The sequence below is a fragment of the Nerophis lumbriciformis genome, linkage group LG29 (genome assembly GCF_033978685.3).
Source record: "Nerophis lumbriciformis linkage group LG29, RoL_Nlum_v2.1, whole genome shotgun sequence".
In the NCBI taxonomy this organism is placed as follows: Eukaryota; Metazoa; Chordata; class Actinopteri; order Syngnathiformes; family Syngnathidae; genus Nerophis; species Nerophis lumbriciformis.
The window spans coordinates 9188043-9212342 of NC_084576.2; the positions used below are offsets into that span (position 1 = coordinate 9188043).

The 24300-nt window shown below is 40.5% G+C and overlaps 1 protein-coding gene across 1 annotated transcript in view; it reads left to right on the forward strand.

The window, feature by feature from the left end:
* Positions 1-24300, forward strand: part of kiaa1109 (KIAA1109 ortholog) — a 255509-nt gene that overhangs the window by 32110 nt on the left and 199099 nt on the right. Inside the window, exons 7-17 of the mRNA XM_061925065.1 lie at positions 3470-3551; positions 4218-4411; positions 5051-5130; positions 5583-5733; positions 5899-6055; positions 6360-6438; positions 11427-11518; positions 11635-11752; positions 15556-15711; positions 19991-20088; positions 20339-20523. Coding sequence (XP_061781049.1) covers positions 3470-3551; positions 4218-4411; positions 5051-5130; positions 5583-5733; positions 5899-6055; positions 6360-6438; positions 11427-11518; positions 11635-11752; positions 15556-15711; positions 19991-20088; positions 20339-20523 — 1392 coding nt within the window. The remainder of the gene's footprint in view (positions 1-3469; positions 3552-4217; positions 4412-5050; positions 5131-5582; positions 5734-5898; positions 6056-6359; positions 6439-11426; positions 11519-11634; positions 11753-15555; positions 15712-19990; positions 20089-20338; positions 20524-24300) is intronic.

A 24300-nucleotide genomic window follows, 5' to 3' on the forward strand; every position in this document is an offset into this window, starting at 1 on the left:
GTAGCATATTCAACTGAATATGGGTTGAAAATGATTTGCAAATCATTGTATCCCATTTATATTTACATCCAACACAATTTCCCAACTCATATGGAAACGGGGTTTGTAGTATTCAACTGAATTACCAACACCAGGGGTGTCCAAAGTGCAGCCAAATAGACATTTGTGGCTCACAGCTAATGTCTTATTTGCCTTAGGCATATTTAAAAAATACAAATAATTCATTAAACTAGGGATTCTCAAACTGTGGTACGTGTACCGCTCGTGGTACGCTGGCTTCATCTAGTGCACAAGTGTCAAACTTAAGGCCGGGGGCCCGATCTGTCCCGCAACATCATTTTATCTGGCCCGCAAACACCTGGAAATAATATGTCAATAAAGTACTTAATATTTTCTCACTAGATGTAATTGATTTGTTTCCCTTTGACAGAAAAAATATATGTACTGTTTGAAATTGCATGCCTTTTAAACTTGAATAGTATCCAATATTGCAACAAATATTACAGTATGTTATCATACTTTCCAAACATGTTTTTGTCTAAATAATAATATTGAACATTACAGCACTACCTATGAAATTAAAAAAATGATAATACATTTTACGTTGTTTTTTACAGCATATTACTGTAAATTGAAAAAATAACTACTACTGTTTTTTGCATCAAATTCTGTTGACTGATCTGCCAGTTTTTGACTGTAAAATCTATGGTTGTTGTTTTTAACAATGTTTTACTGTAAATGGAAAGACGGTACATTTGTTTTTACGGTAGAAAAACTGGCAGCTAAATTGCCAGAATAAAAAAATAACTTGCACTGTTTTTCCATTAACAATATCATGTTGTAAAAACCAGTGTCATTTAACAGAAACATTCTGGCAACTAAGCTGCCAGCTTTTTCCGTAACCCCCCCCCCCAAAAAAACCCCCAAAAAAACCAAACAGTTGTACATTTTCCAAAATGTTGTAAAAAAATTTAAAAAAAACACTATTTTACAGTCAAATGTTTTGAATGTTAAGATTTTACTGTAAAATCGACAGTCTACTTAAAACAATTTTTATAATTAATAATGAAATCCAGAGGCAAATTCATACATTATTCGCTGTTACAAGTGGCCCTCTGATGGCAGTCATAACTGCGATGTGGCCCGCAGTGAAAACGAGTTTGACATCCCTGATCTAGTGGTACGCCAACAATCACTGGATTAAAGTACAGTGCTTTATTTTCCTTTATTTAAACACAGTGTTACTGTTCAAACTATGTGTAATGGTACGGTGGCCAAACATATTAAACATACTTGTTGAATAAAACCTCTGTCTTGTTTTTAATGAACATTTAGGCCTACTACACTACTGTATTTTAATGTTGGTCATTATGGTGGTAATTAGAGAGCCAAGTTTTTTCTGAGGTGGTATTTGGTGAAAAAGGTTTGAGAACTACTGCATTAAACAATAAGATAATTTAGATAAGTACAAATGCAACAGTACATGGTAAAATACTGGGCGCTGTGGTGCCTCTACCCATGCCTCCCCCTCTCCTGCCTCACATCATACAGAAGAATAAAATAAAGATTTAGGGCTAGCACGAGCATAACATTTGAATGACAACAATTTAAAGAAGCACCATCTTCATTCAAATCTGATGAATGATCCTCGCGAGAAACAGCATTGCATCACTGCAGCTCACATTGTTGCCTGAACGAATTCCGCCAAGAACTTGGACTCGCAGGTCAAACTATGTGACTGAACTATTGGGCCAGACTATATTAAATTCATGTAAAGACTGAATCTAAAGAAAAAATATGTATATTTAAATATGTTTAATCACTCTTTTTATTTGTGTTTTTTCTAAATCAAACCCTCGGATATACCATGTATTAAAAACCTCTGCAGACACTTCAAGTTTGTGTTTTCCCACAAAATAAGTTTGTATCCACAATTAGTTGATACAATCTTGCTCCTGAAATAAATAATTATAAATGATAAATGGGTTGTACTTGTACAGCGCTTTTCTACCTTCAAGGTACTCAAAGCGCTTTGACACTACTTCCACATTTACCCATTCACACACACATTCACACACTGATGGAGGGAGCTGCCATGCAAGGCGCTAACCAGCACCCATCAGGAGCAAGGGTGAAGTGTCTTGCTCAGGACACAACGGACATGACGAGGTTGGTACTAGGTGGGGATTGAAGCAGGGACCCTCGGGTTGCGCACGGCCACTCTCCCACTGCGCCACTTGGACTTGTTTTATGCTGTCACACTTTATTTTGCACTAACTCTAATTTCAAATGCACTTTGTCTTTTCATTTGAGAAAATATATTTGTGGCAATAAATGTCCGCAAATTGGGTCACCGCTTGGTGTATTCGAGTAGTCAAGAAATAAGAGGAAATTTACAATTTTAAAGTGTTGTCTTTAGTAGCTGTTAACTTAGGAAAATATAATTTTTTTATTGGAAAAAAAACTTGTTCTCCTTAAACGCCAAAAACCTACTAGAAATGAACTACCGAGGGTTATCTGTACCGTCACAACCTAATAGATAATATGCATTTTCAGCTAAAACACAGAGGTAACACGTTTTTTTTTCTTTAATAGTTAAGTATTTATCAACCGACATTTAAATGTTAACTTGATGTTAAACCAAAATACATTTATTTAAAATCGCAATTTATTTAAAAGGAGATAAACAAACTCATGCCTAAAAAGACATTACACACACATTTTGATCTGCTTATATTGGTCTTCTGATGCAACCCATCAGTGTTGCTGAATAATAACATTGTAATAATAACATTGAGAAATTGTGAGAACTCAATTTATTCACTCCACATTGGTGGAAAGCTAAATTTTTAGCCACAGCTGCCTTGGGTGAGACTGGACTCTCCGACCACCACTGAACATTCATTCAAATTCATACTCATACGCAAGGTGGGTGAAGTGTTTTGCCCAAGGACACAACAGCATTGACTAGAATGGCGGAAGTTGGATTTGTACAAGGAATCCTCAAGTTTCTGAACGGCCGCTCCACCATCTGAGCCACGCTGCCCTCAATAGACAAAGAATAAAACACACCTTCAGCAGACAATTGGACAACAAAATATATTAAAATAAACACCTTACACTTTATCAAGTTACAACCATAGTCTAGTTGTAACAGCAGAAAAGGTTTGGACACCCCTGACCGTACTGATACATGGGACTCATCCTCATTTTTTTGTGTATACTGTAGGTTTTTTTTTGGATTGACAATTGTCAGTGATCCAATTAACAAAACGGACCTAAGTATTCCTTTCTTCAGTTTTGATTGATTAATATATTGTTTGCTAACATGATCTATAGACTGCACAGTTATGAAATGGTAGAATGGATGGATGATGTTGAATGGATGTTTTTTTTGTGAACATAAACTAGAACAACATATTGTGTTCATTATACTGGCACAGCTGAATGTTTTCGGGGTATTTTGCAGTGTGAACATAAAAACAGAGAATCCAGACCCAACATCATCATGGCGCTCCCTCATTCCTGTCATCAAAGTTAACATCAGCACGGTGCGTTCCTCACTAATTACCACCTTAAAGGGTCTGTTTGCAACTTCCTCGCGGTTACATTTTTCAAACCCAAAAATATAGCAAGAACACCATTGGTTAGATTATGTTACCATTAGTGTTTTAACATAACATATTTGTTTTAAAACTGTCTATATTTTTTACAATTACTAAGTTTATGTAATAAAAATTTTTATGAATGGTGTTTTACTAAGGTCAATCACCCCGTCTTGTGAAAACGTATGCGCAGGGAGTACGTGCACACATATTAAAGCAATCGGAGGGGAGCAACATACAATTTGCAGTCATGTTGTTTTTATGACAGCTACTGACAGCGAACGCTAACTATACAAATTGCTATTATTATCTAACAACATCCAAAGCTAATGCGTGTTATGTACATATGTACGTATGTAGTTACGTCATTACGTCCTATAAGTTGTAAGACGGCGGGATATGACGCCTAAAATATATTAGAAAGTTACAGTAGCGTCCTCTAGACATCTGTGTAAATGTTGCAAACAGCCCCTTTAAGTGTTACAATGCGATTGTGATACATACAGTAAGGAAATATGAATTTGTGAAGTCCTACTTTGTTGTAAGGTGTTCTCCGTATGTTTGGCAAGCCTCGCTAACCCGTGTGTTTGTGTTTGCTTGCTGCTTTTGAAGGGTCGTTTGGCATTTGGGAACCACCACCTCTCGCAAACTTTGTGTTTGAACTTTGAGGATGCCTTTCTGACCTACGCCACCAAGCCTCCATCCAGCCACCTCGACCAGTACATGCACATTATTAAGGGCTCACTGGAGAATGTGCGTGTCATGCTGGTTCCCAGTCCACGCTATGTTGGCATGCAGAATGATGAGTAAGGCCAATTTCATATGCTGTGGCAACATCTCACCAAGCATTACTTATGTTTTTGTGAAGTGTGGAAGCTGTTATCTTAATTCAAACTGTCCATGCATTTATTAATCATCATTTCAATGTAATATAGTCATTACATTAATGATTATACTAAATTATAGGATCTTCAGTACTTCTCAGTCCTACCATATATATTTGTTTCACAGTCTTGTATTCAGTTCATTTTATGATATATTTATGGGTTGTACTTGTATAGCGCTTTTCTACCTTCAAGGTACTCAAAGCGCTTTGACACTACTTCCACATTTACCCATTCACACATTCACACACACATTCACACACTGATGGAGGGATCTGCCATGCAGGGCGCTAACCAGCACCCATCAGGAGCAAGGGTGAAGTGTCTTGTTCAGGACACAACGGACATGACGAGGTTGGTACTAGGTGGGGATTGAACCAGGGACCCTTGGGTTGCGTACGGCCACTCTCCCACTGCGCCACGCCGTCCCTATTTAATAAACTGTTTCTATTCATTTATTTTCTCATCCGTCAAGTTTTCTTCGGTATACAATGTTTAAACAGGCCTGGCCTATGGAGTTCATGACCTCGTCACTAAAATGTATTTACGTTTTCTTTGCAGACCCCCAAGACTGATGGGCGAAGGCTTTGTTGTCATGCAGTCCAACGATGTAGACATATACTATTACCAAGATGAGCCAGGTATAAACAACTCACACATACGAATACTGTGGAAGTTTAATTTACAGAACTTCTTGAACACAGGGTTTGTAAATACAACAGTTTGTATATTGAAACAAATCCCTTCATAAGAAACGATGTAAACATGAATAATGGGTTTCAAAAAGTCCATATTTTTGTAAAGGTTTGGACGCTTTGAACACAATACAAAGCGCTTTACAGTACTGCATATCAAACAAACATAACATGGGGGTGATGGTGCACTTTTTATTAACAAAGCCAAAAGAACAACAACTACCTGGACCGCCCGTCTAATTTGCAACACACAAACACGCACGCACGCACACACACAAACTGTCTTTAGCCCAGTGGTGCACTCACAGCTTGGATTCACACAACAGCAGGTCGCTACAATGATTAGGAATAAAATATAAAATTCACTTATTAAACTGCTTTTTGTTGGATGTCTGCAGGTCTGGTGCCAGTTGAAAAAGAAAGTGTGGAAGAAGTTGAGAGTACCAGTGAAGAAGATAAGCTGCAAGACCTCCCTCCATGTTGGGGTCTGGACATTGTCTGTGGAAAAGGAACGGACTTCAACTATGGCCCATGGGTGGATCGTCAGAGGTGCACAAATAAGAGCATGCATAAAAACACTAAATAGCAAAACAAAATATGACATAAAGCTAGCCACCTGGATTTAGGTTTTATTCAACAAAACCTCTCAAAAGCGATATTTGCATTGAAACCAATACGTTCACAAATACATAGAGTATAATAAACATTTCACAGGGACTCCCTGTGGAAATTCTTCCTGCCGGCAGACTACCAGGATATGAAGGTGACTGAAATGGCCCGGCCAGGAGAGCCAAGGCAGATCCAGGCCTTTGAGCTGCGCATGAACATCATTGCTGACGCCACTATTGATCTGCTTTTTACCAAAAATCGGGTAGGTCAACACTATTATTAACCTTTCTGCTACTTTCCTTTAGCCCTGTTTCTTCCATGTTTGTTACCGTACATCTTATTTTAATTTCCTTCGGGAAACGTACCAATATTCCTTTTCTACCGTCTCTTCACCGCCTTTTATGTACTAACCAGTGATATGAAAAGGTAGTGGTAAGGTGGCAGTAGACTGTTAAATTAGTTGACAGAGAATTATGACTTTTATAATGTCAATACTGTATGGTTTTTTTCTCTTTTATAACTCTTTTCTCTCTTTCCATGTTGCTCTGTGTACATTCTTGTATTAGGAAACCAATGCCATCCATGTGAATGTAGGAGCAGGTTCTTACCTGGAAGTCAACATCCCCATGACTGTTGGAGAGATTGGTACGACTTTTAAACTAAAATGACAACACCGACTGGGTTCATGTAAAATACTGTAGAAGCCTGTAAAATGTTGTGTTTGTACTGACTAATTACTTATCTCTATTAGGGTTGTGGGATATATACGATATAAATCAGAGGTCCCCAAACTTTTTGACTCGGGGGGCTGCATAGGGTTAAAATTTTTTGGCAGGGCTGTGTATTTATATATATATATATATATATACATATACATATATATATATATATATACATATATATATATATACATATACATATATATATATATATATATATATATATATACATATACATATATATATATATATATATATATATATATATATATATATATATATATATATATATATCTCAATGTTCCCTCTAAGGTGCGCGCCTGTGCAATGGCGCACTACTCAAGCGTCCTCTGCGCACGGCAAATCTATGCCACGCACAAAATCAAATAAAAACATAAGCGCATAACAATTTTCGACACGACACGGACACGACAGAGAAAATAGTTTTCGTCATCATTGTCAGACGCTTTGAGGACATGAATTCCATCGATCACTTTACTGAGCAAAACTCTTTATTGTCGGCCATAAACACATCACCAAAACATTTAGTAAAAAAAATTATATCTAGCAAAACTGGTCATTTTCTGCAGTACAAACCAGACCAAAAGCAACTTTGTTATATCAACAGCAGCCGCTCGCTCTTTCTCACTTGCGCCAACACATGCACACATGGCACTTAGCCAGTGATGCATTTACAGCCACACAAAAAGTCGGACAACTCCAACACCACACATAAAGTGTAATTCCAGGTCGTTACACTATGATTTACCAATCAAATGTGTGCTTATTCTAGTGTCATTTATTAGGAATCTTAATTTATAAATATTAATCATGAAATGCTGTTAGTATATTAAATAAATACTAATAAAAATATATTTTTTCCAAACAGGAAGTTGCAGGAATGTACACATGATTCCCTGCTTACATCTCATTGTGCAACATGTGAATGTTTTAATGGGAACTAAATGCAATGTCTGAAAGGGGTACAAATTATTTCCAAAGCAGGACCTCCACCCAGATAAACAATACAAGTACACAGTCCATGAAAAAAAGTATTTTTTGTTATTGTCATTGTAAGTGGGCCTAAACACTTACCATATTTTTCGGACTATAAGTCGCAGTTTTTTTCATAGTTTGGCCGGGCGGGCTCCAGTGCAACTTATGTATGTTTTTTTCCTTCTTTATTATGCATTTTCGGCAGGTGCGACTTATACTCCGTTGCGATTTATACTCCGAAAAATACGGTATATTAGAAAATAATCTCATGGAAATGACTGCTGTCATTTGATTATAATAATAAGATAATGTTGTCTGTCTATCTGTGTTGGCCCTGCGATGAGGTGGGGACTTGTCCAGGGTGTACACTGCCTTCCGCCCGAATGCAGCTGAGATAGGCTCCAGCACCCCCCGCGACCCCAAAAGGGACAAGCGGTAGAAAATGGATGGATGGATTAGGGTTGTACGGTATACCGGTATTAGTATATCACCGCGATACTAATGAGTCATATATGGTACTATACCGCCTCTAAAAAGTACCGGAACCAAAATATTGGTATCAGGACAACACTAATATATATATATATATATATACAGGTAAAAGCCAGTAAATTAGAATATTTTGAAAAAGTTGATTTATTTCAGTAATTGCATTCAAAAGGTGTAACTTGTACATTATATTTATTCATTGCACACAGACTGATGCATTCAAATGTTTATTTCATTTAATTTTGATGATTTGAAGTGGCAACAAATGAAAATCCAAAATTCCGTGTGTCACAAAATTAGAATATTACTTAAGGCTAATACAAAAAAGGGATTTTTAGAAATGTTGGCCAACTGAAAAGTATGAAAATGAAAAATATGAGCATGTACAATACTCAATACTTGGTTGGAGCTCCTTTTGCCTCAATTACTGCGTTAATGCGGCGTGGCATGGAGTCGATGAGTTTCTGGCACTGCTCAGGTGTTATGAGAGCCCAGGTTGCTCTGATAGTGGCCTTCAACTCTTCTGCGTTTTTGGGTCTGGCATTCTGCATCTTCTTTTTCACAATACCCCACAGATTTTCTATGGGGCTAAGGTCAGGGGAGTTGGCGGGCCAATTTAGAACAGAAATACCATGGTCCGTAAACCAGGCACGGGTAGATTTTGCGCTGTGTGCAGGCGCCAAGTCCTGTTGGAACTTGAAATCTCCATCTCCATAGAGCAGGTCAGCAGCAGGAAGCATGAAGTGCTCTAAAACTTGCTGGTAGACGGCTGCGTTGACCCTGGATCTCAGGAAACAGAGTGGACCGACACCAGCAGATGACATGGCACCCCAAACCATCACTGATGGTGGAAACTTTACACTAGACTTCAGGCAACGTGGATCATGTGCCTCTCCTGTCTTCCTCCAGACTCTGGGACCTCGATTTCCAAAGGAAATGCAAAATTTGCATGGTTGGGTGATGGTTTGGGGTGCCATGTCATCTGCTGGTGTCGGTCCACTCTGTTTCCTGAGATCCAGGGTCAACGCAGCCGTCTACCAGCAAGTTTTAGAGCACTTCATGCTTCCTGCTGCTGACCTACTCTATGGAGATGGAGATTTCAAGTTCCAACAGGACTTGGCGCCTGCACACAGCGCAAAATCTACCCGTGCCTGGTTTACGGACCATGGTATTTCTGTTCTAAATTGGCCCGCCAACTCCCCTGACCTTAGCCCCATAGAAAATCTGTGGGGTATTGTGAAAAGGAAGATGCAGAATGCCAGACCCAAAAACACAGAAGAGTTGAAGGCCACTATCAGAGCAACCTGGGCTCTCATAACACCTGAGCAGTGCCAGAAACTCATCGACTCCATGCCACGCCGCATTAACGCAGTAATTGAGGCAAAAGGAGCTCCAACCAAGTATTGAGTATTGTACATGCTCATATTTTTCATTTTCATACTTTTCAGTTGGCCAACATTTCTAAAAATCCCTTTTTTGTATTAGCCTTAAGTAATATTCTAATTTTGTGACACACGGAATTTTGGATTTTCATTTGTTGCCACTTCAAATCATCAAAATTAAATGAAATTAACATTTGAATGCATCAGTCTGTGTGCAATGAATAAATATAATGTACAAGTTACACCTTTTGAATGCAATTACTGAAATAAATAAAGTTTTTCAAAATATTCTAATTTACTGGCTTTTACCTGTGTGTGTGTGTGTGTGTGTGTATATATATATATATATATATATATATATATATATGTATATATATAAAACATTTGACATTTCGAATACGGGCGAGGCTGCACTTGTTAGCCACTTGAAAGGAAAAGCTCACAAAATTGTGATCACAGTTACTAGCAGTGCAATACTTAGGCTTCAGAGCAACACAGCTGACAACTTCAGACATTGCCGCAAAAAATGAAGTCATCAAAGCCAAGATACTGTTGGCATTAAAATGTGTGAATTCATACAACTCATTCAAGTCGTCCGAGGAGCTGTCTTTTCCCCGCTATGTTCCCAGACAGCCAGATTGTACCGGTGGTGAGAACAAGTGAGCCTATGGCTGTGCTTGCTCTGCACTTAAAAAGACTCTTACTGTCATTAGTGTCCCCAACAAACGGCATATGTAGTGCTGTTTGACTAAAGCCTAAACCACCATTTGTTCACCAAATTCATTTATTTGTGAGGCTGTGGGATGGAGCAGAAGTAAAGACTAAATATGTTGAAACTAAAATATGAGACTATGTACTGTATCTAAGTGTGCTTGTCTGTTTTTTTCTTTTAAAAAGGAACCATAGATTTCAGATGTGTACCTAATTTAACTGAGTGTTACAATAATTAGTTTCCATTGGTCCCAATACAGATAAAATTATCTCTTTTGGTCATGGAACTTCAGTAAAAGGTATTGAAGAAGTCATGGAAAATTATTAATGAAAAGTGTAGGACGCCTGATGAATGCAAAGCCACAACATAGTTTATCAAGTCAAAAACATCTGACTCTTACTCGACAATTGCATCGTTCACCTGACAATACTGTACATTCACGCAGGTAATAAAGTTAGGGATGTAACGATAAACGGTATTAATTTTAACCGCGGTAATACTCTCAAAGGTTAGTGTTTTAATTTTGATAAACTCACAGATTAACTGCCGCTAGTACGTTAGAGTAAATGCTAACATGAATACAAGAGACATTAACATTTTTCCCAATTAAGAAACCGCATACCCCAATCTAAACTTATTTAAACACATTACTGTCTAAATAATTAAGCTTGTTAATTGTGCACATTGAACCTAAAAACTGTGCTCTCTTAGACCAGAGTGATCGATATATATGACACAAAGCTGTGTTCACGGTCTGCTCAAGGACTGCTGAACAGACTGACACCAAAACACTCTTTTCAGTGAAGCATAAGAACCCCTAAAATGCAAATGAGGGGGCTTTCTAAAAGTAATAACTAAAATCTATTTTAGTTATTTCAAGAAATCTAAAGATTTCAGTATGTGTATCATTTTGGTCGCAATAACTGTGATATGAAATTTTAATATCATTTCATCCCCAAGACAAGTCAAAAGAAAAGTCAACTGATAAATGTGATCGCTCCTCCGACGAGCTGATGAATGATGGCGTGTGGAGTCGTTGAGACTCGTTACGAGGATGAATTGTAGGTTGTCATGCCAGCCCTTGAGTATAATGGCAGTATTTGTATTGGTATACAGCTCCAAAGTAAAATAAGTTTAACAAATTGTCATCATTTAGTAATTAGATGGCATGTTGTTGTCAAAAAAGATTACAAATCTTTTTAGATTTTTTTTTTTGACGAGGCTGTTTTGTAGATATAATACACTCAATTGCAATAGTTTTAATTAGACTGCAAATATAGGGCTGATGCATCTTTTTAGAGAATTAACCGTGCTGCTTTTTGCCCCTCCCTTAAGGCTACTCGCCCACCATCAAAGGGCAGCTGCTTCATGTTGACACCACGAGCAGCATGCAGTACAGGACTCTTCTTGAGGCTGAAATGTTAGCTGTAAGTAGCAGCTAATTACTCTGCAGCTGTAGTTTTTGAGAAAGATGCTGATGATTTTAACCTACAGATGAAGTATTTAACAACAAGTTGAATGTTTTCTGACTTCCATATTTTAGTTCCATGTGATTGCCAGCTACCCGAAGGCATGGAACATGCCTCAATCCTGGCAGTGTGAGATTGAAGTGTACAAGGCCACTTACCACTTCATCTATGCACAGAAAAATTTCTTCACTGGTGAGTCGTACAAACAGAACAGTAACCGTATTAAAAATGTTTGGAAGCTCAGAAGGGGAGACCCATTAGAATCCAGATTATTTGTGTTTAAAGGGGAATTTAAATTTTTAGTGGGATTTGTTCACAATCATTATGAGAGACAAGAAGACAGATTTATTTTTTTAATGCATTGTAACGTATAAATAAACATAAATAAAAGTCTGCTTACAATTGAGTCAATGAAGGGTGCTTTTTACCGCCCATGAAGCCTTCTACAAACCCTGTTTCCATATGAGTTGAGAAATTGTGTTAGATGCAGTGTTGGGTTAGTTACTGAAAACCACTAACTAGCTACAGTTACTAGTTACTTTTATTTCAAAAGTAACTCAGTTACTAACTCAGTTACTCACACCAAAAATGTATGCATTACTGTGAAAAGTAACTATTTAGTTACTTATTTTTTTCCCCTTTTTTTAAGGCTCCCGTTAATGCCCTTTTAGCCTTCATTTCAGTACTGTTATTGGACTGGAGAATAATACAATCTGTTGATCAACTTGACATGCATTTGCATCACTGAACTCAGAACGCAAAGACAAAGATATGTTTCAAAGGGCCAATTTATTTCAGGCCAGAACAAATTGACAAAACTATTTTAAATAGCTGCAACATAATGGCACTTTAACTTTTACTTTAAGTAGATAGGATCTTTGATCCAAGACACAACTTACATTTAACTAAAATGTTATTTTCTTTGTGCTCGACAAAAGAAAAGTATTGAGAATGTCTCCATGTTAAAAAACTTGACTTCTGGCTTCGCCATGATGTCATGTTAGTTGTTATGAGAGTAGCGTATGTGTGTGTATGGTGTGGCCCTTTAAGATATGACAGCATGTGAAGTGAGTGGGCGAGAGGGGTGAGCGAGCGGCGACAGTGAGTGCGTGCAGATGCTCTAGCTTGGTGGGTGGCTGCGTCTAATAAAGTCACAAAGTTGCAACAAACCGCCGGCCTCGTCATTCGCCCTCAGCTGTAAAGACCCACTTCCGGGTAAAGTGAAGGTTGTTAGCCCCAAAGAGGAACGTCTCCCCTGCGCCCCTCAACTATGGTATCAGAATCAGAATCAGAATCAGCTTTATTGTCATTACGCAAGGTAACGAGATTGAGGCCATTCCATACAGTGCGATGTGTGCATGCTAGAAAAACAATGTGCAAATATATAAAAATATAAAAAATGTAGAAGTGCAATGAATATGGTGTGAAATGAATATATACATGAAAAAAAAGTATGGGAGTCCCCCCGCCCCCACCCACAGAAAGCACGCCTTTTCTTTTCCACCGCAGCGCTCCAATAAAACACACTCAGATCTTCTGTTTCAAGCCGATACTACATAAAAATAACGCAGTAATGCATCATGTAGTAACGGTAACTGAGTTACTGAATATAAAAAATAACGCTTTAGATTACTAGTTACCGCCGAAACTAACGGCGTTAGTCCCAACACTGGTTAGATGTAAATATAAACGGGGTACAATGATTTGCAAATCATTTTCAACCCATATTCAGTTGAATATGCTACAAAGACAACATATTTGATGTTCAAACTGATAAACTTTTTTTTTTTTGCAAATCATTAACTTTAGAATTTGATGCCAACAACACGTGACAAAGAAGTTGGGAAAGGTGGCAATAAATACTGATAAAGTTGAGGAATGCTCATCAAACACTTATTTGGAACATCCCACAGGTGAACAGGCAAATTGGGAACAGGTGGGTGCCATGATTGGGTATAAAAGTAGATTCCATGAAATGCTCAGTCATTCACAAACAAGGATGGGGCGAGGGTCACCACTTTGTCAACAAATGCGTGAGCAAATTGTTGAACAGTTTAGGAAAAACCTTTCTCATCCAGCTATTGCAAGGAATTTTGGGATTTACGGTCCGTAATATCATCAAAGGGTTCAGAGAATCTGGAGAAATCACTGCACGTAAGCAGCTAAGCCTGTGACCTTCGATCCCTCAGGCTGTACTGCATCAACAAGCAACATCAGTGTGTAAAGGATATCACCACATGGGCTCAAGAACACTTTAGAAACCCACTGTCAGTAACTACAGTTGGTCGCTACATCTGTAAGTGCAAGTTAAATCTCTCCTATGCAAGGCGAAAACCGTTTATCAACAACACCCAGAAACGCCGTCGGCTTCGCTGGGCCTGAGCTCATCTAAGATGGACTGATACAAAGTGGAAAAGTGTTTTGTGGTCTGACGAGTCCACATTTCAAATTGTTTTTGGAAACTTTGTACGTCGTGTCCTCCGGACCAAAGAGGAAACGAACCATCCGGATTGTTATAGGCGCAAAGTTGAAAAGCCAGCATGTGTGATGGTATGGGGGTGTATTAGTGCCCAAGACATGGGTAACTTACACATCTGTGAAGGCACCATTAATGCTGAAAGGTACATACAGGTTTTGGAGCAACATATGTTGCCATCCAAGCAACGTTACCATGGACGCCCCTGCTTATTTCAGCAAGACAATGCCAAGCCATGTGTTACATCAACGTGGCTTCGTAGTAAAAGAGTGCGAGTACTAGATTGGCCTGCCTGTAGTCCAGACCTGTCTCCTATTGAAAATGTGTGGCGCATTATGAAGCCTAAAATACCACAACAGAGACCCCCGGACTGTTGAACAACTTAAGCTGTACATCAAGCAAGAATGGGAAAGAATTCCACCTGAGAAGCTTAAAAAAATGGTCTCCTCAGTTCCCAAACGTTTACTGAGTGTTGTTAAAAAGAAACAGCAGATATTGTACAGTAACTGATGTTTTATTATGTTTGTTGACCTTCACAAGGTGAGTAGTAATCAGTGATGTTGTCGAAGGAAAAAGCAAACGATGTGATGCTTTATGAAAATGAATGCGTTGCCATACGCTTGAAATGAGTAAAATATGTAAATATCACATGTTATTATAAATGTGCCTGTCACTACATTACTTACTGTATATACATACTAACAGTGTGTATATAAAACCTTGATGGAGGTGTTTGGATGTTTTCTTAAGCGCTTTTATAGGCAAAAAAGAGTGACTCCTGTAGGCTCCATTGTTAGCGGACATTTGCTCACATATATCTACTAGTAGAATGCATAAAAAAAGAAAAACACATGTCTGCTTGTCTTACATAAGAATTATGAATGATAGCCAAAATTCCAAAAAAGTACAGTTCCCCTTTAAGATAAAATGACAGAGCAAGTGAAACACTGATTGGTTCTCTAAATTAGGCGTTCATGGTGAACTTGACACTTTTTGTGCCTTGTACCACAAATGGAATTTCAATTATTGGAAAGAACATATATTAATTCAAAATAATAGTAATAGCTGTGGCATTTATTGGGTGGCTTATTAGCATTTTTCCTATTGTTACAAGTACTTCATGTCATACTTTTCATAGCAACTTAAGGACTAAAAGCCCCACAGTTTCCTCGCTTATTGTTTATGAATTAATTTAAGAAATATATCAAGAACAGTTGAATTGTATTTTTGACATCCTATTAACACATTAAGAGTTGACTTTTTAATGACAAAAAAATAGCGAGCTTGCCTGACAAACTGACATTTGGGGAAGTCGTATCCTGGGATAGTCACACGCTGTCACATGACAATCACTACAAAATGTTTCTTATACATCGCTTTGTGTAGTCGGGATTTAATGAGTTCAAGTCAAGCACAAAGCTGTAACCTGACCATTTTTTGACCTGCATCATATGTAATGTTTTCTATACATTAAGATAGTGTCAAATGGTGAAACAAATCTTTGTCTCTGCCTTGGCAGATTTGATTCAGGACTGGGCGAGTGACAGCGCCCCAGACATCTACTCTTTTGTTCCCTATTCTTGGACATTCAAGGTGCTTTTTCACCAGTTTGAGATGATCTGGGCAGCAAACCAGCACAACTGGATCGACTGTTCCACTAAACAGCAGGAGAACGGTGAGGACAATTTAGTTGTGAATATAATGAAAAACACATTTTATATGTGTACATTTCAAAGTCCACTCTAATGATTACAAACATTTTTAGTTATACTTAAAAAGAAAAAAAAACTTAAACGTGGTTGAAGAATACAATATGACAAGTGTAGTCTGTGGACAAACATTTTGACTGTAAGCCTTGATACAGGGTACAAGAAGGTTCACTCTGTGCATTGCTCTCAGCACCTGAGTGTGAGTATTCAATATATTAAATAAACCGAGCGAATCTTCTTGTCAGTGATCTACAATCTTTGTCTCGGTGGTCGGAGGCGGGAAGGCTAGCTTACACACAGAAAGCTATTTGCTAGTAAGAAGCACTACAAAGTAACAATACAATGGTGGAAAAAAAGATGATTGTAAAGCTAAATGTCCAGTGTGAGAATAATTTGGCTTCAAGCGAGTGAGCAAGATGAGCCCATCTACACAGACCAATTTGTTGGAAAGTGATTGCAAAAAAAACTAACAAACCACACGACCCAGTTTTTCCACCAGTTTTGGATGCCTCTGACGCTGTAACCAAGTGCCATTTGTGACGTCACATATGGTATGGACAGATGTACTCGTCCGGGCATTTTTAGCTCATGCTCACTGCCAGGCCGCTTCTCTCCGCTCTTCCCTCTTGTGCCAACGCGAGCGATATACTGTTTATGAAGTTTATTTTTGACCGTAACTGACACAAAAAAGTGGTGACGTTTGACGTCAAAACACACTTCAAAACAGTTAACCATTTTCAGAAAATAAAGTGTAATATTTAGTGGAGAAGGTGGGGCCTGGAGGGTTTCATTTGCAATTTGGGAACCGTTTGCAGAAAGACTTGAACTACAGGTTGTAAGCAAGCTAAATATACACTAAAAGCATATCCTATACGTATTATCTACACTGAAAATTATTTGCCACTTGCCAAAATATAAAATTGTATTTCTAGAAATTTCCCTTTAGTTTTAAGAGCTATTTACTTATTTTTACAGTGTAGATTACAAGGAAGTGTGGTAAATGTAGGTTACAATATAATCATAATCATCATATAGTCTATACCTTATTTAAAAAAAGTAACACCCTTTTTGTTGAGTTGTGAGGAGGTGGGGCACGATGGCGAGCGCCTGGTGGCCGGGCACAGCCCGAAGAGGCAACGTGGGTCCCCCCTCCAATGGGCTCACCACCCATAGCAGGAGCCATAGAGGTCGGGTGCAATGTGAGCTGGGCGGCAGCCGAAGGCAGGGCACTTGGCCGTCCGATCCTCGGCTACAGAAGCTAGCTCTTTGGACGTGGAACGTCACCTCGCTGGGGGGGAAGGAGCCTGAGCTAGTGCGCGAGGTGAAGAAGTTCCGGCTAGATATAGTCTGACTCACTTTGACGCACAGCAAGGGCTCTGGAACCAGTTCTCTCGAGAGGGACTGGACTCTTTTCCACTCTGGCGTTGCCAGCAGTGAGAGCCGACGGGCTGGGGTGGCAATTCTTGTTGCCCCCCGGCTCAGAGCCTGTACGTTGGAATTCAACCCAGTGGACAAGAGGGTAGCTTCCCTCCGCCTTTGGGTGGGGGGACGGGTCCTGACTGTTGTTTGTGTTTACGCGCCATACGGCAGCTCAGGGTACCCACCCTTTTTGGATTCACTCGAGGGAGTACTTGAGAGTGCTCCCCCGGGTGATTCCCTCGTTCTACTGGGGTACCTCAACGCTCATATTGGCAACGACAGTGAAACCTGGAGAGACGTGATTGGGAAGAATGGCCGCCCGGATCTGAACCCGAGTGGTGTTTTGTTATTGGACTTTTGTGCCCGTCACAGATTGTCCATAACGAACACCATGTTCAAACATAAGGGTGTCCATATGTGCACTTGGCACCAGGACACCCTAGGCCGCAGTTCCATGATCGACTTTGTAGTTGTGTCATCGGATTTGCGGCCTCATGTTTTGGACACTCGGGTGAAGAGAGGGGCGGAGCTTTCTACCGATCACCACCTGGTGGTGAGTTGGCTACGATGGTGGGGGAGGATGCCGGACGGACCTGGCAGGCCCAAACACATTGTAAGGGTTTGCTGGGAACGTCTGGCAGAGTCTCCTGTCAGAGAGAGTTTCAATTCCCACCTCCGGAAGAACTTTGGACATGTCACGAGGGAGGTGCTGGACATTGAGACCGAGTGGACCATGTTCCGCACCTCTATTGTCGACGCGGCTGATTGGAGCTGTGGCCGCAAGGTAGTTGGTGCCTGTCGTGGCGGTAATCCTAGAACCCGTTGGTGGACACTGGCGGTGAGGGATGCCGTCAAGCTGAAGAAGGAGTCCTATCGGGTTCTTTTGGCTCATGGGACTCCTGAGGCAGCGGACAGGTACCGACAGGCCAAGCGGTGTGCAGCTTCAGCGGTCGCGGAGGCAAAAACTCGGAAATGGGAGGAGTTCGGGGAAGCCATGGAAAACGACTTCCGGACGGCTTTGAAGCGATTCTTGACCACCATCCGCCGCCTCAGGAAGGGGAAGCAGTGCACTGTCAACACCGTGTATGGTGAGGATGGTGTTCTGCTGACCTCGACTGCGGATGTTGTGGATCGATCGGTGGAGGGAATACTTCGAAGACCTCCTCAATCCCACCAACACGTCTTCCTATGAGAAAGCAGTGCCTGGGGAATCTGTAGTGGGCTCTCCTATTTCTGGGGCTGAGGTTGCTGAGGTAGTTAAAAAGCTCCTCGGTGGCAAGGCCCCGGGGGTGGATGTGATCCGCCCGAAGTTCCTTAAGGCTCTGGATGCTGTGGGGCTGTCTTGGTTGACAAGACTCTGCAGCATCGCGTGGACATTGGGTGCGGTACCTCTGAATTGGCAGACCAAGGTGGTGGTTCCTCTCTTTAAGAAGGGGAACCGGAGGGTGTGTTCTAACTATCGTGGGATCACACTCCTCAGCCTTCCCGGTAAGGTCTATTCAGGTGTACTGGAGAGGAGGCTACGCCGGATAGTCGAACCTCGGATTCAGGAGAAACAGTGTGGTTTTCGTCCTGGTCGTGGAGCTATGGACCAGCTCTATACTCTCGGCAGGGTCCTTGAGGGTGCATGGGAGTTTGCCCAGCCAGTCTACATGTGCTTTGTGGACTTGGAGAAGGCATTCGACCGTGTCCCTCGGGAAGTCCTGTGGGGAGTGCTCAGAGAGTATGGGGTATCGGACTGTCTGATTGTGGCAGTCCGCTCCCTGTATGATCAGTGTCAGAGCTTGGTCCGCATTGCCGGCAGTAAGTCGGACACGTTTCCAGTGAGGGTTGGACTCCGCCAAGGCTGCCCTTTGTCACCGATTCTGTTCATAACTTTTATGGACATAATTTCTAGGCGCAGTCAAGGCGTTGAGGGGATCCGGTTTGGTGGCTGCAGGATTAGGTCTCTGCTTTTTGCAGATGATGTGGTCCTGATGGCTTCATCTGGCCAGGATCTTCAGCTCTCACTGGATCGGTTCGCAGCTGAGTGTGAAGCGACTGGGATGAGAATCAGCACCTCCAAGTCAGAGTCCATGGTTCTTGCCCGGAAAAGGGTGGAGTGCCATCTCCGGGTTGCGGAGGAGAACCTGCCCCAAGTGGAGGAGTTCAAGTACCTCGGAGTCTTGTTCACGAGTGAGGGAAGAGTGGATCATGAGATCAACAGGCGGATCGGTGCGGCGTCTTCAGTAATGCGGACGCTGTATCCATCCGTTGTGGTGAAGAAGGAGCTGAGCTGGAAGGCAAAGCTCTCAATTTACCGGTCAATCTACGTTCCCATTCTCACCAATGGTCATGAGCTTTGGGTTATGACCGAAAGGACAAGATCACGGGTACAAGCGGCCCAAATGAGTTACCTCCGCCGGGTGGCGGCGCTCTCTATTAGAGATAGGGTGAGAAGCTCTGCCATCCGGGGGGAGCTTAAAGTAAAGCCGCTGCTCCTCCACATCGAGAGGAGCCAGATGAGGTGGTTCAGGCATCTGGTCAGGATGCCACCCGAACGCCTCCCTAGGGAGGTGTTTAGGGCACGTCCAACCGGTAGGAGGCCATGGGGAAGACCCAGGACACGTTGGGAGGACTATGTCTCCCGGCTGGCCTAGGAACGCCTCGGGATCCCCCGGGAAGAGCTGGACGAAGTGGCTGGGGAGAGGGAAGTCTGGGCTTCCCTGCTTAGGCTGCTGCCCCCGCGACCCGACCTCGGATAAGCGGAAGAAGATGGATGGATGGATGGATGGGGTGATACAGTGTATGATTTCACTAAATCCAACAATTCTGATTTTTTTGCAGTATACCTGGCAGCATGTGGCGAGACACTCAATATAGACTTCACTTTGCCTTTCAAAGAGTTTGTTCCAACAACTTGCCATACCCGCTTCAGCTTGAAGGTTAGTCATTTTCAAGGAATGACATGTTTGTTTCAAATGCAGTCCTGTTAAAATGTGTTTTTGTGTGAGTCAGTGCCATGTTTTTTCCTGTCTGCCTGCAGCAAGAATGCACCCTGTAGATTGCGCATACATTATTTTTAGATTCAGATGCATTTTTATGTCCTAGAGATACGATTTGACTCTGTGTATATGTGGATAGGAATTAACTCTGTGTATGTGGGTGTATCTAAGTACATTTTGACCTTTTCAGGCGGAGGATACAGACTTGCGTCTGTCTCTGCCTGAGTGCCACCCAAGCCGCTACCCCCTCCTAACCCTTGCCAAAGATTACCAGAATGTCAAGCTTCCCCATGACATGTTCATGCCAGGGGAGAATCAAAGTGCCCCTCCTCCAAAAAACAACAAGTCTCGGTGGAGGAATATCACCCACGCAGAGTAAGTAGGAATAAAGTCAATACAGTGTACTTGCAAAGACAGGACCTGATGAGTCACTAAATCAGGAATTGCAAAGGACAAAATAAAATGTCCATTGAAATCAAATGTATGATTTTTTTAAATTAATTTGTAGTTGTAGTAAAATAGGGCTGGGCGAATAATAAGTCAATTAATCAAGCAAAAATGTAAAATGAACTGAATCAGAAACTGCTCTTCATGATGTTCAATATTTATTTAATTTAAATTTTTGCTAACATAGATTGAGAGTCCATTTTATTTTTATTGTTTATCTATTTAGGATAATCAACAGTTCTTGACCTTGTAATTACAATGGTAAACATAAGTAAAAATAGGTGTATTGCATTTAAAATGGTTACTTGCATCATCATTATTATTATGTATTATTATTATTATTATAATCTATTATTATTATTATTATTATATATGATGATTACATTGGTGCTTAAACAAAAACAACAAAACCGAAAAAGTTGGACATAGTTTAAGCGCTTCTGACCACACAAGTGATCTACAAGAAAGGCTGACACAGCTCTGGATAGTGCAAGGTACGTGAAAAAACACTTAGCGCCGCCGTTTGCCGTGGAAGCTAACCACACCAACGGCTTCACTTCGCTGCCGAGCAACCATGAGTACGACAAGAAGTCGTCAACGGAGCAATACATCGTTGCCAGAAGTGGAACCGGACTCGAAAGCGTTAATAGGAACTCTACAAAACAATGCAATTAAGGTACAAGGCAATGTCTCCATGAACAGATTATCAATGGTGTCCAAACATATGTTGCAAGTCTCCAAGAACAGATTACAGAGAGAGAGAAAATAATATAGTGATGATATGATGGAAATGAGAAAGTTCAGAGAAGACAACACATCATTAAAACGGGAGATGGGAGAAGCTGAAAGAGGAGAATGCAACTTTGCGCCAACAGTTGAATGCCAAGTAGCAAGACAACACCCACTGAGACAACAGCAGTGTTGTGGAGAACATTAAAATAGAGATAGAAGCATTACGCCAACAGTTGCAACTCGATAACACTAATTTGGAGAACTTCAGGGAGGAGATAATAGAGTCTGACGGAAAACAAACATCGACATTCAACTACAAACTACAACGCTCCAATAGATTAACAAACAAGAAGATTTTTATTCAGGTGCACATTCGTCTGCACTTAACGTTCGTAGAGCAATTTGAAAGATTGCTGAACTGGAACTGAAAACCCTCAGCAGCAGAGATCAATAGTCCAGAATTAGATAAGGATATAGATCCAGATACAAATATTTGTATTTCATACTAGGAATAATCGTTCTTATTATACAGACAAACAATATAACGAAAACATTAAAATCAACAACAAACTGTCTTATTCATTTCAACAGCAGAAGTTTGTATGGAAACTATCATTTTTTGCAACAATTCAACAATCTCCTCAAAGTGATCGCTATCTCAGAAACATGGATTGATGCTAAAAAAGAATGCCGAGTACACCGTGGACAAGTCGCCACCTCATCGCAGAGCCAACACAGATTGACAGACAACATTCACACTCACAATCACACACTAGGGCCAATTTAATGTTGCCAATAAACCAATCCCCAGGTGCAAGTCTTTGGAAGTGGGAGGAAGCCTTTCATATCCTAAAATCCGAGCAGTATCTCAGGGCACAGCGGCACATTTATTGATAATATATTTACTAAGGATTTTGATATTTATACCACAAGTGGTCTGCTAATATCCAACATCATTGATCATTTGCCAGTTTTCACAATCTATGATGGAAACTATAAGAAGAGGAACATTGATAACACAATAACATTTCAAAGAATATGCACAGAACAATATATGACAGCTTTCAAATATGATCTGAGAGCTCAAAGTTGGTACAATGTATACAGTAGAAATTATTTAGATGATGCATGTTGTATTTTTTTTATACGTTCATGATGCATTATGACAAACATTGTCCATTGAAACAACATAGTAAAAAGCAAAAGAAAAACAATCAACAATGGATGACAAATGGAATGAAAAATGCTTGCAACAAAACAAAACGTATGGGAACAAGCTAACTACAGTCAATTATTAAACCGGGACAAAAACAATATGAGAGAAACATGGGAAATCCTAAAGAGCATTGTTAAAATGGTGCTTAGAAGGATTATCCTAAATACCTCTCAGACGGAAATGTAAAAATTACAATATGAACAAAGTACCGGTAGTTGAAAGCTTCAATAAGTACTTTGTGAACATTGAATCAAGTCTGGAGGAAAAGATTGCAGATCCTGAGTCGGTTGAGGACTTAAATGACACTATAGATAGAAATCCCAACTCAATGTTCCTCAAAGGTGTGACAAAAGAGGAAACAATCAATGTTGTGAAAAACTGTCAATCCAAGACATCAACTGATTGTAGCAGAATTGATATGGAAACGCTGAAAAAAGGTTACTGAAGAGATTTCAGAACCTTTATAGACAACCAATACGGATACAAAGCAAACATTTCAACATTAATGGCAGTAATCAAAATAACGGAAAAGATCACCAGTACAGTAGATAGCAAAAATGTGCTGCTGTAGTGATTATGGATTTAACAAAAGCATTTGACACAATTAATCAGAATATCTTAATAAACAAATTAGAACGGTATGGCATCAGAGGTTTGGTCTTGAACTGGGTAAAAAGCTACTTAACCAATAAGAAGCAATACGTAAAGATAGGAGAATAAACGTCTACGCAGCTGAACACATCTTGTGGCGTACTTCAGGGATCAATACTGGACCCAAAATTGTTTAATCTTCATATAAGCAACAGTTGTAAAGTTACAAATAACTTATAGTTGGTGCAAATGACACAACTAAGTTTTGTTTAGGACAGAACACACAGAAGCTAATACAAATAATAACAAAATAAATGAACAATCTTAAAAAGATGGTTTGACAAAAACAAACTATCTTAGAATCTCAGCAAAACAAAAATAATGCTTTTCGGTAACAGTGGCCTAGTGGTTAGAGTGTCCGCCCTGAGATCGGTAGGTTGTGAGTTCAAACCCCGGCCGAGTCATACCAAAGACTATAAAAAAATGGGACCCATTACCTCACTGCTTGGCACTCAGCATCAAGGGTTGGAATTGGGGGTTAAATCACCAAAATGATTCCCGGGCGCGGCCACCGCTGCTGCCCACTGCTCCCCTCACCTCCCAGGGGGTGATCAAGGGTGATGGGTCAAATGCAGAGAATAATCTCGCCACACCTAGTGTGTGTGTGACAATCATTGGTACTTTAACTTTAACTTTAACTTTAAAACGCAAACACAAATAGACGGAGTAGATATTGAAAGGGTAAAAGAAAACAAATGTTTGGGTGTAATAGATGATCAAATTAACTGGAAAACTGTTGTATAAATAAATATACAACAAAGTCTCAAAAACACCTCAATAATGCCATCCATCCATCCATCCATCTTCTTCCGCTTATTTGAGGTCTGGTCGCGGGGGCAGCAGCCTAAGCAGGGAAGCCCAGACTTTCCTCTTCCCAGCCACTTCGTCCAGCACTTCCCGGGGGATCCCGAGGCGTTCCCAGGCCAGCCGGGAGACATAGTTTTCCCAACGTCTCCTGGGTCGTCACCGTGGCCTCCTACCGGTTGGACGTGCCCTAAACACCTCCCGAGGAAGGCGTTCGGGTGGCATCCTGACCAGATGCCCGAACCACCTCATCTGGCTCCTCTCGATGTGGAGGAGCAGTGGCTTTACTTTGAGCTCCCCCC